General features: G+C 49.6%; 1 protein-coding gene across 1 annotated transcript; it reads left to right on the top strand.

The window, feature by feature from the left end:
• Positions 1-2,202: 2,202 nt before the first annotated feature.
• Fer2 (basic helix-loop-helix domain-containing Fer2) lies at positions 2,203-12,676 on the top strand. Its single transcript, XM_037429616.2, has 3 exons — positions 2,203-2,917; positions 10,329-10,715; positions 12,155-12,676. Exons 1-3 carry the CDS (start codon positions 2,554-2,556, stop codon positions 12,277-12,279), a joined length of 876 nt encoding a protein of 291 aa, XP_037285513.1. The 5' UTR covers positions 2,203-2,553; the 3' UTR covers positions 12,280-12,676.
• Positions 12,677-13,034: the final 358 nt, after the last annotated feature.

Below are 13,034 nucleotides of genomic sequence, written 5' to 3'. Positions count from 1 at the left end.
TTCCCGGATTTACGAAGAGCTGTGTTTGTCATTCATTACCCACTAGTTAGCACAAAACAGGTATGTGTCTATGCTCAGGAAGCGGTACAAGGTAACGTGACGTAACCCTGAGCTGGTTACGAATGCTTCTGCAGTCCTCACGCCCGGAGCCTCTCTTGCACGCTCCCTCGTCAACCCGATTTCTCCCGCGTGCTTCCCGCAGCGCGGCCGTGGTGGCGTTCCTATTGGTCCTCCCGGCATCAGAAGAGGGCGGAGCCTCGCACTTAGGTCTCGCGTTCACGCAAGGCCCATCCTAGCTGGTCGCCCCCTTTTTCCTCATTCCCTCCGCTATCTCCCACAGTGTGCTGCGCAAAGAGGGAATGCGAGAGGGGGAGGCAAGGAAAGAAAAAAATTAAAGCACACGTAACTGTTAGCCTGAGCAAGGAAAGGGAGCAGGAAAGAGCCAGGAAAACAGGGCAAGAAAGTTCTGAAGGAGCATAGCTCACGCAAGAAATAAATGAAACAAAACGCGTTGGGAACCATCCGTCGCTACTGCTGGGAACCTACACTCTTCCCCTTTGCTACTGGGGATGCAATGAGCTGTGATTGGTGCAAATAGGCAAGCTGCGTGCGTTCGGGACACGGCTTCCCTTTCTTTCCCCCGAACGTGGAGCAGCGTTAGAAGAGAGCGAGAAATAAGAGGGTGGAGAGCGGGGGAATGCAGCCCGGCAGGAAAGGTGGCGAGAAAAGTAAATTGAGTGTCACAACGGGATCGGCGACAATATTCTCTCTGCTTACTTTATCGGAAGAAGCGCGGCGGAGCCTAACGAGTGAAAACACTCAGTGCTGCTGTCAGCGCCAGAATCAGTCTCTCGCTCGCCGCCCTTTCCACTTCCCTCTTTCTTTCTCGGCTAGAAGGGGAGAAAGGGAGAAGCGCCGTAGGGAATGTATCCATCGCCTAGGCGAGCGTGGCGGCCTAGCCGCAAGGTGCCTGTACGCCGCAACAGGGCGTCGCCAGCGCAGGGTTTCCCGTGCCACTGTCGCTCGTTGTCGCCAGAAGGAGAGCCCGCGGGTCACGCGGCGGGGAGTTTGGGGTTTTCGTGCCGAACGGGAAAAGCGCTCTTTTTCTCGGTGCCGAGCAGCGTTGCACGAGACGATTGTCGGCGTCGAAGTAGCGAGCGCGACTTTCGCGATCCGCTCGCGCCTTGGCAGCTGGTCTTCTCCAGGCACCGTCGTCCGCAGAAGGTGCGTCGCCCCAGGTCCTGACAACCTGCCGCGTGCGCTGCGATTGAGTAGCAGGGTCGCTGGTCCAGACGCATCGTCTCCTTGGCTGCCTGAGGGACCGAACCCCTCTTTCCTGTCCTTTCCATCATCGCTGGAGAACCGTTCACTTTTCCCCTTGCTCCTTTCTTCCCAGATTTACTTTATTAACTTTTCAAGGGCAAAGTCTTCTTTCGGCAGTTTGGTAGCTATATTGTTGGTTCAATTTATTTCTATTGCCAGTCGTCTTTCCATGATGTCTTGTTGCCCCTCCGCTAGTCACATTTAGGTTTTCCTTTCATCCTTCACGGCCACACCACCCATCAATTTGCATAGCTTCTATATAGATTCTGGGCCAACTCCAATGCCCGTTTTCAAATTTTGTTTTCCTTGCGTACTAGCATGCTATAACTATACTCCGTAGTTCTTCTTTTGCTCCCAAGTTTGTACTTCTTGCTCTGCGAGCATTTACGCTTCTGTCACCGGGCTTGACATCACCAGACCGCAGCTCCACAAAGGAAACTCCTGGACGAAAAGGCTAGAAGGAAAGAAAAAGTAAGCGCAGAGCTAAAGAATACAGTGCAAAGGACTCTCCAGGAGAAGACATCGAGAAGGAGAGAGCTGGAAGGGGGGAAAAAGAAAAGGACCGAAAGAGCAGGAGTCGAGAAATTCAAAGCGGGTGGGAGGATCTGCCAGAAGCAGACTTTTCAATAACCACGCGTGCCGGAACCAGAACCGCGGCTCGACCGCGCTCTTCGGCTTGAGCGACGACACGCTCGCGCGCGTGGTGCAGCCCCTGGCGGTTCTGCACTTTGGCCGTTTCTGCTTTAACGCGGCGTCAGTCGAGCCTACCCCCCCCCCTTCTTTAACGTCGACTGCGCCCCCCACCCACCCCTTATTATTTCCTCCAGGCAGAAGTGTGCACTAGCGGAAGCGTGTACTGAGTAGGAGCCAAGTCGTCGACGTCGTCCCTGTTCGGGACGTGTCCAGGGCGAGGGTGAAGACAGGCACGAGGGAAAGGGGGACGTCCTCGGGCACGCGTGCTCACGCACGCACGCAGGTCGCGCGCCCCTTTTTTGCGGAAGCCGAAAAGCCTCGGTGCAGCCTCCGCTTCCCGCGCAGCGCGCCGCCGGGGAGCGCGCGCGCGTCCAGAAATTGGACTTGTCGCTTGCAGCAGCAGCGGATGCTGCTTCTTTCTATGCGCCCGAGTTCTTCCCTCGCCGCGGTGCGGTCTCTTCAGCGCCGGCTGACGCCGCGGCCGCTGCTGCCTCTGACGTTGGCCATATAAAAAGGGATCGCGGACATCGCGCGGCCATGTCGGCATCGACGTCCCAGGCGCCCCCGCACTACCGGCACCCCCAGCACCGGGCCACCGCTGGCCATCAGCAGGCGCACTTCCCCGAAGACTTCGGCGTCGCGGCGGCCGAGTTCCCGGCCTACGAGGAACTGGCCGGGTTCCCGTGCGTCTCTTCGTCCAGCGGTGGAGGCTCGTCTTCGGCGGCGGCCGGCGCTGCTAGAGGATCGACGCCGCACCCGATGCGTCTTGAAAACGCGGCAGGAGATAGGGACTCGCCCGGATCGCCGTCCTCGGCCGAACTGCAGAGGCCCGCGTGCGAGTTCGCCGCCAGAGCCGGGCCACTACCACCGCAGACACTGCCCTATCCGACCTGCCTGGCTGGTAAGTGTCCTTGACAAAGTCCTATATTTAAACGCCTGTGAATACGTATGACATAGTGAGTTGTCTTATGACCTAGCACGAAGTCAAGTTCACTGTTACACCGATCCCTGTCACCGCGGGATTGTAGTAATATTATTTGGCAACGTCTGCCTTGCGAGCTGCAAAAAGATTCTCCAGAGGTACTGAGTTTCAACACACATCTCAAACTTCGCTTTTACGAGCATTTATAATAATATTGATTAAGTCATGTTAATGATACTACAGCTCTATCTTGGTAAGTTCTTTATAAGGTGTAATCATTGTCGTATCGAACTTTTTTAACCATCAGATTAATGAGAATAACCCTACTCTTCTAGCCATTGTGACATCAATCAAAATGAAGCTGTACATATATAATGTTCTGTAAATTTATCTATATCAGACAACTCCGTGCATATCTGTCCGTCATTCTGAAAGAACAACGTGGACTCTATTTTTACGCTTCGTCAGCTTGTTCAATTGCCGTTTGGGTGTAGGACTGGAAAGTTAATTTGACGTCATTTAACGCCTGGTATATGCTTTCGTTGCCGCAGCTTCTACACGGCTTATTACCAGTTTGTTCCTTCCACGGTCCTTTTTCTAGGCAGTCGGTGCCCTTGGGGAAACATGGTCTGACCTTGCAGTATAAGCCGGATTGCCGGAACAGTTAAAGAATACTTCCGTACAAAACGTTTATACCGTATACATTACCTCGTTTGTTGTAGCTTGTAGCGACACGCTCCAATAACAGCGCCCGGTTTGTAATGTTCTGGTGAACACGTCATGAAATTCAGTATGCTAAAGCTATTCCTCAGGCTAAACATTGCGCCAATGTTAATATAAGCAATATAGTAAGGTTATCCAGAATTATAATGTTAAGAAGCCGACGAGTGTATGCTTACAAACGTGAGTCATTATGGTGAAAACAACGGCCGATAATATCAGGAGCAGTTCTTTTTTTTTCCTTTCGTCTTTGTACGTGAGCATATGTCCGCATTTGGCTATACTATATTATCTAACGTGGTTGCTTGGGCGAGTTGGTACGACATGATTCACATAAAAAACAGCGCCAATAACGAGACAAGAAAAAGAAGGAGACAGACAGCGGCACTGTGTGTTCAGTGCCGCTGTCTGTCTCCTTCTTTTTCTTGTCTCTCGTTATTGGCGCTGTTTTTTATGTGAATCATGTCGTACCAACTCGCCCAAGCAACCACGTTAGATAATATAGTATAGCCAAATGCGGACATATGCTCACGTACAAAGACGAAAGGAAAAAAAAGAACTGCTCCTGATATTATCGGCCGTTGATATCATTTGGGCCTAGTTTCTACATACTTCTGCATTAAAATTAACAGCGCCATCACAGAACACGCCCCAGAGAGAAAAGAAACGGCACACACGAGTGCTGTCTCACAACTGCTTCATTCCTTCACTTGTCAATGCATACTTATGTCCAGGTCAGACTTATTGCGCACGCGTAAGTTTTCGTTACTGTTTCACATGTCTTAAACTTTTGTTCTTTAAGCATTCGTGGTATATAAGGCTCACTTGGACATAAATACGCATTTACAAATGAAGGAGTAAAACAGTTAGTCAGCACTCGTGTGTGTCGTTCCTATTGTTTGTGGGGCATGTTCTGCGTTTGCGCTGTTAATGCGAAGTCCGAGGTTTACTTTCAAACCACCCGTGACTTAATTTCACTCAGGTCATTGCAAAATATGTGTAGCTGCCATTTGTTATGAACGCGTCACTTGCCTTTAGCACCATTTTTTTTTCGCAGTCCTATTTCCGCCATGTTCTTTTTCTTTCGTTTAATATAAATGGTTCGGGTGGTATTTGTTGTACCGTGGAGGCATTGTACTTGTGACTTGCCGTCATTGCGAATAAAATAAACTTTTCGATTGATCTTTTGTCAATGCTTAGTCGAAGCTATATAGCTTGCCTATATTTCTTTCGTGGAGCCCACATTGTGCGTACTTGAAGAAGAGACTGCTATCTATTGTGCATATCATGAAATTCTTGTGCGGTAAAGCATGAGGAACCTCTGTGGCCTCCATGCTACAGCTGTACAGGGCCCTATTTCTGGGTCTATTGCGCTACAGCTTGCCGGTACTGAAAAACACTTGCAAATCGAATACTCATTCATTGGAGAGTTTGCAGAGTCAGGCACTGGGTGTCTGCCTAGGTCTGCCCCGATGCGCTTCTACTTATGCCACAATCATGCTTGCCAAAGACCATCCGGTCAGGACATATATAGTTGTGGATTGCCTCAGAGCGCACATTCGACATGCTAGCCATGTCCCCGACCACCACTTGGCCCTTCTACCTTCCGGAAGACCACGTGCTACGTTTTCAGACGTCATAGCCAAGCACCTAAACAGCATTCAATCAGGATATACGCCAGCTGCGAGAACGGCATGTCCTTTGTGGTGCCTCGACCAGCCGCAAGTACGTCTAGAAATTCCGGGAATCAAAAAGAAAAGCAGTCACTCCAGAGTAGCATTGAAGCAAGCAACACTGCTATTATTACATGAGTTTTACTTAGACCGAACGCAGATATACACTGATGGGTCCGTCTCGTCCAGCAGCTCATCGGGTGCCGCTGTAATTCCGGCTGCAGAAATGACAATCAAGTTTAAGTTGTCGCATATGACTACATCTACGGCATCAGAGCTTGCTGCTATAAGGGCTGCTTTACAATATCTCGTTCAAGAACGTCCAGGAAAATGGGTCATATTCTGTGATTCGAAGGCAGCACTTCAGAGTTTGCAGTCTGCCATGCGTAGGAGGAGTCATGACCAACTGGTACAAAAATAAGACATTGCCATCATGAAGCTCTAGAACGAGGGCATGATATTATATATCAATGGCTGCCTGGACATATCGGTATCACCGGAAATCAATTATCCGATGATGCAGCCCGCTCAGCCCATGAAGAAACCCGTGTAGTCCCGATTCCTCTATTAAGGAATGATGCAGCAAGACAACTTTACCTGCTGGCTCGAGATCTCACACGCACGTTCTGGTCGTCTACCAGCTTCCAAAGGTGTCAATTTTATGAACTGGATCCTTCGCTCAAGCTAAAGCTACCCTCACAACTTTCTCGCTCCGATGCGACACTGTTATGCCGCCTTTGGTTGGGTGTTGCATTTACAAAGATGTACTCCTTTCGCATTGGTATGGCAGACACTCCTACATGCGACTACTGCGGAGCTGAAGAGACCATCGAACACGTCCTGTGCAGCTGCGCTTGCTACGACACACAGCGATGCCAGCTCTGGATGGTTTTGAATCGACTTGATCCCGGACCATTTTGTGTGCAGAAGATTCTAGGACCTTGGGCATCTGCCTCAGTTGCGAAGAAAGCAACTAAAGCACTCCTACTTTACCTTAAGTCAACAAACCTGAGCGACCGCCTGTAGACTGTGTGTGCTCCCCGAGTGTGCTCGTGATTGTGTGTACCTTCTCATCTTTCTGCAACCTCTTTTCTCCCTTTTATCCCTTCCCCAGTGCAGGGTAGCAAACCGGATGTGCGTCTGGTTAACCTCCCTGCCTTTACTTGCATCTTTATATCTCTCTCTCTCTCTCTCTCTCTCTCTCTCTCTCTCTCTCTCTCTCTGGCGTACTGAGCAACGCTGAAACAAGGGCACGGAAATACGCCGTACACGGTGTTTCGTGCTCATTCCATGCATTCACGCAGACAAAAAATGGTAATTTAAATGAATGGCAGATTGGTTGATGTATCACAAGTGCTTGTACCCGTTCTTTGCCGTAGTCCGCTTCAAACTGTCACACTGTACACCTAAAAGTTACTAAAATGGAGCTACCTTTGAAAGCTTACGCTTCAAAAGTTTCACGCGTCCAAAGAATCCGGCTTGCTTTCAGCATCACTGCCCATAATAACGAGTATTCTGAATAACTGCGATTTAACATGACATGGCTGTAGCTTCATATCGTGAACAACAATGTATAAGTCTTGGGGGCATATTCACAGGCCGAGAGCATCCTTTCCTATACGTTACCTCAAATAAGTCTAATAAATATTTTTTTTTCTTTTTGCGCCCTACACACCGCAATAACACAGATTTCTATAACTATACAGTTTTGAAGACAACGTAAACAGATTAATATGCAAGTTGGGAGAAAAATGGAGGCTTGAAGTGACGATGAATGAGTGTCTTTTTCTCTCTTCGTCCACGTCGTATTTGCGCCTTAAATTTCAAGTGAGCAGTGAAAGGGTCAATGAATCCAGAAATCAAGGGAGGGCAGGCTTGTTGAACGGTGGTGGTGACGAAGACTTTAAGCAAGCCAAAAGAGCAGGGAATCGAACAAATAGATTGGCTACAGAATTACGGCTTTCTTGTCAGTTTTAACAGCGGAGCTACTTAAGTTTGCAAAAACTCCGTTGTCATCCAACAATAGTTGTTTGAGCAAGGAGGAGCGATGTTAGCAGAAAGGGAGCCCAGACGTGCAAAGCAAGGAAAGGAGGAGGAAAGACGCCAGGAGAAAGACAGCAGAGGAAGGTAAATTCCTTAGTTAACGAACGCGGCAATGACCGGCAAACAACTATAGTTGGAAACCAGCTGGAAACGCATGAGCCGTGTCTTGCATGAGCCGTGCATGTGAGAAGCACAACGTGCTGTGAACGCTGGCGTTGCGGCCAATTACGTCGGTTGCTATATAGCCACGGCACGTAAAATCGTCTTTTGTCTTGAAGTTGCATCGTACCCGCTATAGAAAGCTGCTGGCAATAGCTGTCGCCAGACACGCGCGCAGAGTATATACCGTAAACCGCATTCACGGCTGTGTGAAGCAGCTGTTCAGGGAAGTCATGAACACGCTGATAAATGTGAGTGTGCGGCCGCGGTCGGGGCATGTCTCCGCCCCATCTCGACATGGCCCGAGCTAAGCCCTCAAGCCTAGCCTTACATTCAAACCCGGCATTACCCTGAAGCTTAGCCTTGTCTTCAAAGCCTATAATCGCCACGAAGAGCCAAGGTATAGCACTCATCAAGGCTGAATAACACTTGCTCAAAAGGACGCTCAGTTCCAGTGTTTTTTTCTGCCTTACATGGTGCCGCCAGTGACCAGCTGGCCGCGTTTTAGGGGCAAAGCTCCTTATAGCGGCACCCGTTCGTCCCTCGTAGCTACTGTAGTATGTAACACGTATAACCTTTTGACCTCCAAGGTGGTGCCGGTGAGAGATTTCTTCTGTGCGTTGTTGAACAATAAAAAATAGAGCTTAATGTACATGCCAGTGGCTGCTAATGGGGAATGAGAGACAGGAGCATTCGGCGTTTAGTTAACGCGCACGCTGCGATCCACATTAGCAGCCATTGCATGTACATTGTTCACTATTTGACAAGAAAGGGTTGCTATGTTATACTCGCTGGGTGTGACCTCCTTAGTTTTAGAAAGGTTTAGCGAGCGTTGAGCCGCAGTGCCATGAATACAATGAACTAGTATATACCATGAATGAATTCGAGGTGGTTAAAGGTGGCAAGTAGACCCGAAGCGCAAGCCGTAAGAAAGTGTGCGTGTGCCACCTCTCGTTTAGTCCTTGGAATGTCCGCTGGATGGTGGTGCTTCTATATGGGGAATATATGATAAAAAGATGCGAGATGGTGGTACTTGGAGAGTTGAATAGATGGACGAACGGACACACAGACAGATGCATGGATGGACACGTGAACGGACGCAGGGGCGGATGCAGGGGTGGATGCATGGACTAATGCAGGGACGGACGCACGAACAGACGCACGCACGGACGGGTGGATCGACGCATGGACGGTCACACAGACGGACGCATGGACGGACGGAAGCAAGAACGAATGGACGGACGAATGCTTCGCCCCACTCTCCATCATTCACTCCGTGGATATGCTGCCATTTTTTTTCCTTTCTCTGGCCATTTCTTGGCCACGTAGTGGAAGTTCGATGTCTTCGCTGTAGACACGCCTTGCTTATAGCGTGCAAGAATAAATCGGGCAGATGTATCGACTTTCGATTTCCTCAAGCATAGCTCCAATTGCATTTATTCGCAGAACCCGATTCATAAGCATACTCTCAAGTGTGGCAGCTTGGGCTAGTTGGTATGACATACTCTCAAGACGCACTTGTCACCCAGTTCGCCACGAATGCTCGCATATGTTGGTGCGTCTTGAGAATCCCAACGACGCTTTTATAGCTTTGTACATGGCGGATCTGCATGTCATCCTCTGTTAACGCGCCCTCATATATGAGTGCCCTATAGGGCTGTTCGAAAGACAAGCCTCTGATGTTGGTGAGATGGGTAGTTACGAAGGTTTTCATTTAATCATTTTAATCTTTTTTTTTAAGCCACAAGGATTGCAGGTGGCAGTTCAAGCCATTCAATTATAAAGTTCCTTGGTATAAAACTTTATTTATGGACCTTACTTCAATCGTGACGCCATGTTCGTTGATATTAACTCGCAAAATCTCTTATGCATTCACCTGAGCCGAAAGCCCTTTCTTTCTTGTAGCACTATGCATTCAACATTCATTATTTCCGAACTTGGTTTTGCGTAGCCCTTACCCATTTCTTTTTATTCAGGTTAACCTCGCTGCCTTTCCCTCAACATATATCTCTGTGTGTGTGTGTGTGTGTGTGTGTGTGTGTGTGTGTGTGTGTGTGTGTGTGTGTGTGTGTGTGTGCGTGTGCGTGCGTGTGCGTGCGTGCGCGCGTGCGTGCGTGTGTGTGTGTGTGTGTGTGTGTGTGTGTGTGTGTGTGTGCGTGTGTGTGTGTGCGCGTGCGTGCGTGCGTGCGTGCGTGCGCGCGCAATACATTTATAGCGTCAGAGGCATTTTAAAGCTTTCTGCACTTCACCTTGTTTTGCACTGTCTCCGAGACCGACCCACCTTCGACCAAACAATCTGTCACATCACCCGCCACGTTAGTCTAATAGTTATAGTGCTGACCCGCTCATCGCGGCATCGAATCGCGGCATCGAATCCCGGCCATGGCGGCCGCATTTTCGGCTGAGACCAAAATGCTTGAGGCTTATGTACTTAGAATTAGGTGCACGTTAAAGAACCACAGGTGATCGAAATTTTCGTATTCCTCCACTACGGCGTCTGTCATAATCACGTCTTGATTATGAGACGTTAAACCCCAGCAGTTATAATTATCAAGAAATATGTGACAGGATGTCAAGTCATGTGACGTTTTGACGACTACATAAAATTTGGGTATTTGTGACGTCATTGTGACGTCACCATCACCATCACGTACGTGTTGGTTCTTGCATCACTCGAGTTGACTCCATCGACGCGGGACGCCGGTCCTTTTTTTTTTTTTTTGGCGTTTGGTTAGGCACGTAAAGACTTTCGCCTTACAAAAAACTTGCTAACGTATGACGCCGGACGTTCGCAGGCGGAGGCGCCGGGCCGGCCTCGGCGGACGGCTTCTGCTACGAGTACGGCGCTAGCGGCGGCGCTCCCATCGGCGGCGGCCCACTGCCGTGCTCGGCGGGTGTACCGGGCTTCGCGGGTCCGTACAAGGTGCAGCGCCGGGCGGCCAACATCCGGGAGCGGAAGCGCATGATGAGCATCAACACGGCGTTCGAGGAGCTGCGCTGCCACGTGCCCACGTTCCCGTTCGAGAAGCGCCTGTCCAAGATCGACACGCTGCGGCTGGCCATCGCGTACATCGCGCTGCTGCGCGAGGTGCTCGTCTCCCAGTACGACCCCCTGACGCACATCGAGAAGTGCCTCCGGGGAGAGCTCAAGGGCGAGCACGCCGCCGAGTGGAACACCTCCGGTGAGAGCACATTGCTCACTCTATATATATATATATATATACCTCAGGATTTCCTGTGCTAACCCTTATCAAGCAATTCCCGATGAATTCTGGTACACAAGAGAGCTATTTCACGCGCGCCTAATACATGGTACGCGATGATTGTTTTGGGGGCCCATCCTTGTTTCAATACGGTTGCAACGGCTGCGCGAGATTGAACCAGGGACGGAAGCCAGAGTTTTTTGGAAGAGTTTCCACTGGTCCCGCATCTGATTCCTCACAACCGTTTGTGTACATCCTGTGTTTTGGGACGTTAAACCCCACATACCAAATAATCATCCTATGTGATCATCCAAATAATCATACTGCACGTGCGCCGTACTTTCTCACACTTCGTTCTCTTTTTATCCCTTATTTCCTTCTCCACATCAGCGTACATAGCCCACCGGACTTATGTTTTGGTGAATTTTATGCCTTTCCTTACACCTTTCTCATCCAGTCAAGAGGTTACCATGTATTATAACCGTGACTACTATATCTGTATCCCTACGCCTCCCTGGAGCTTATATATGTCTCAACCACTACACTTTGATGATTTGTTTTATTACGCCCCCCCCCCCCCCACGGTGGTCTAGTGGCTAAGGTACTCGGCAGCTGACCCGCAGGTCGCGGGTTCGAATCCCTGCTGCGGCGGCTGCATTTCCGATGGAGGCGGAAATGTTGTAGGCCCGTGTGCTCAGATTTGGGTGCACGTTAAAGAACCCCAGGTGGTCGAAATCTCCGGAGACCTCCACTACGGCGTCTCTCATAATCAAATGATGGTTTTGGAACGTTAAACCCCACATATCACTCAAATAAATTTGTTTTATCACCTTCCTGTATTATGATCTCTGCTATTGCTATGTCGCCTTATTGCATTTATTAATTACAATATTGTGAAGTTGCAGTTGGGGGGTTCCTTCTGACCGCTTTGCAACTCCGGGACCTCCTTCTTTCATAACGATGAATAAACATCAGAATAAAGATAACGCGTTCCGTACAAGAATTGCCAAAGTGGCTCTTTGAATAATTTCTACCTTATGATATTTTCAGCTTTCAATAGTTATTCTTAGTGAAACTTTGAGTGGTCAGATATGCCGGCAGCTGCCTTCCGCATATACATTATGCGTGAAAGAAACATTTGCGAGTGAACCGCACCACTTTGCGTTATCCGCTTGTGTGCGCCCGCCGCAGTAGTCTACTTTTTACGGCGCTCCATCACTGAACCCAAGAGACCGCGCATTTTATTCTCAGCTGCAGCATCCGAGGGCTATGGGCGTAGATTCATGTGCACGTTAAAGAACCCCAGGTGTTCGAAATTTCCGGAGCCCTCACAACTAAGGATTCTTTCAACATCGTATCGTACTTCTGGCGAGTAAAACCCCAACAGTCGTTCTTATTACACACGTTCGTGTGTGCAGATCTGACAGCGCGCCTGTCCTGGATCAACTGGGAGAACCTGGGCGTCAACCCGAACCGGAGGAGCGTTCTCACCACGCTCACCCTGACCGCAGACACCATCGGCTGCCACAACGGAACCCAGTGATGATCGTGCCATCTTGCGGTTTAGCCGCCGTGTGTCCGCGCCTCGCTGACTGCTGCCCCTCCTCCCCCTCCTTTCTCTCTCTCTCTCTTGGACCGCCGTCCCGACATCTCTTAGCACCCAATCTCGTGTTCCGTGATAGTGGACCTGCGCTCCGAGATCCGAAGACTGCAGTAGTGGCCGCCGCCCAGTTGAGGACTGTGTCCTCTTACGGTGACGATTCAGTGCGCGCGTTGAAAGAGTATCGGTTTCTTTCGTGCTCGATAGGCGTGCTAAGCATCCTTTGTCGAAGCATCAACTTTTGCCACTGTCGATGGTACAGTGTAGACACGGTGCAGACAAGTGTAGCGCATGCTTTGGATAAGATGACGGTCAACGAGAGGGATTCCCTGTGGTGTCGGAGTTGGAACTACGCCGTTTTGGACAAGTAAGACTCTTGTCCGGAAAGTGAGGAGGCCAAAGTCAGCCGTTTGTTGCCTGTTGTAAGGAGAGTGCCGGTATCAAGAAACAGCGAATCATTCTTATCTGTATTGACGAGTTTCCAAAGGCGGGTTTGGTCAGACTGGTTAGTTCGCCCAAGCAGTCAATGTAGACTCCCTGTCAGAAGCGCTGTTGCGATTGATTCATGTGGAAGAATCTATTTCTAGGTTTACGGCTTATACCTTCACTGAACGAGTGAAAAGACTCAATTCCTAACCGATGTCTTTTGAATTCATATTAGCATCGTTTCAAATCAATCTGCTGAACTTTTACGACTG

Source organism: Rhipicephalus microplus, chromosome 1 (genome assembly GCF_043290135.1).
Source record: "Rhipicephalus microplus isolate Deutch F79 chromosome 1, USDA_Rmic, whole genome shotgun sequence".
In the NCBI taxonomy this organism is placed as follows: domain Eukaryota; kingdom Metazoa; phylum Arthropoda; class Arachnida; order Ixodida; family Ixodidae; genus Rhipicephalus; species Rhipicephalus microplus.
This window is presented reverse-complemented; position numbering and strand designations above follow the sequence as displayed.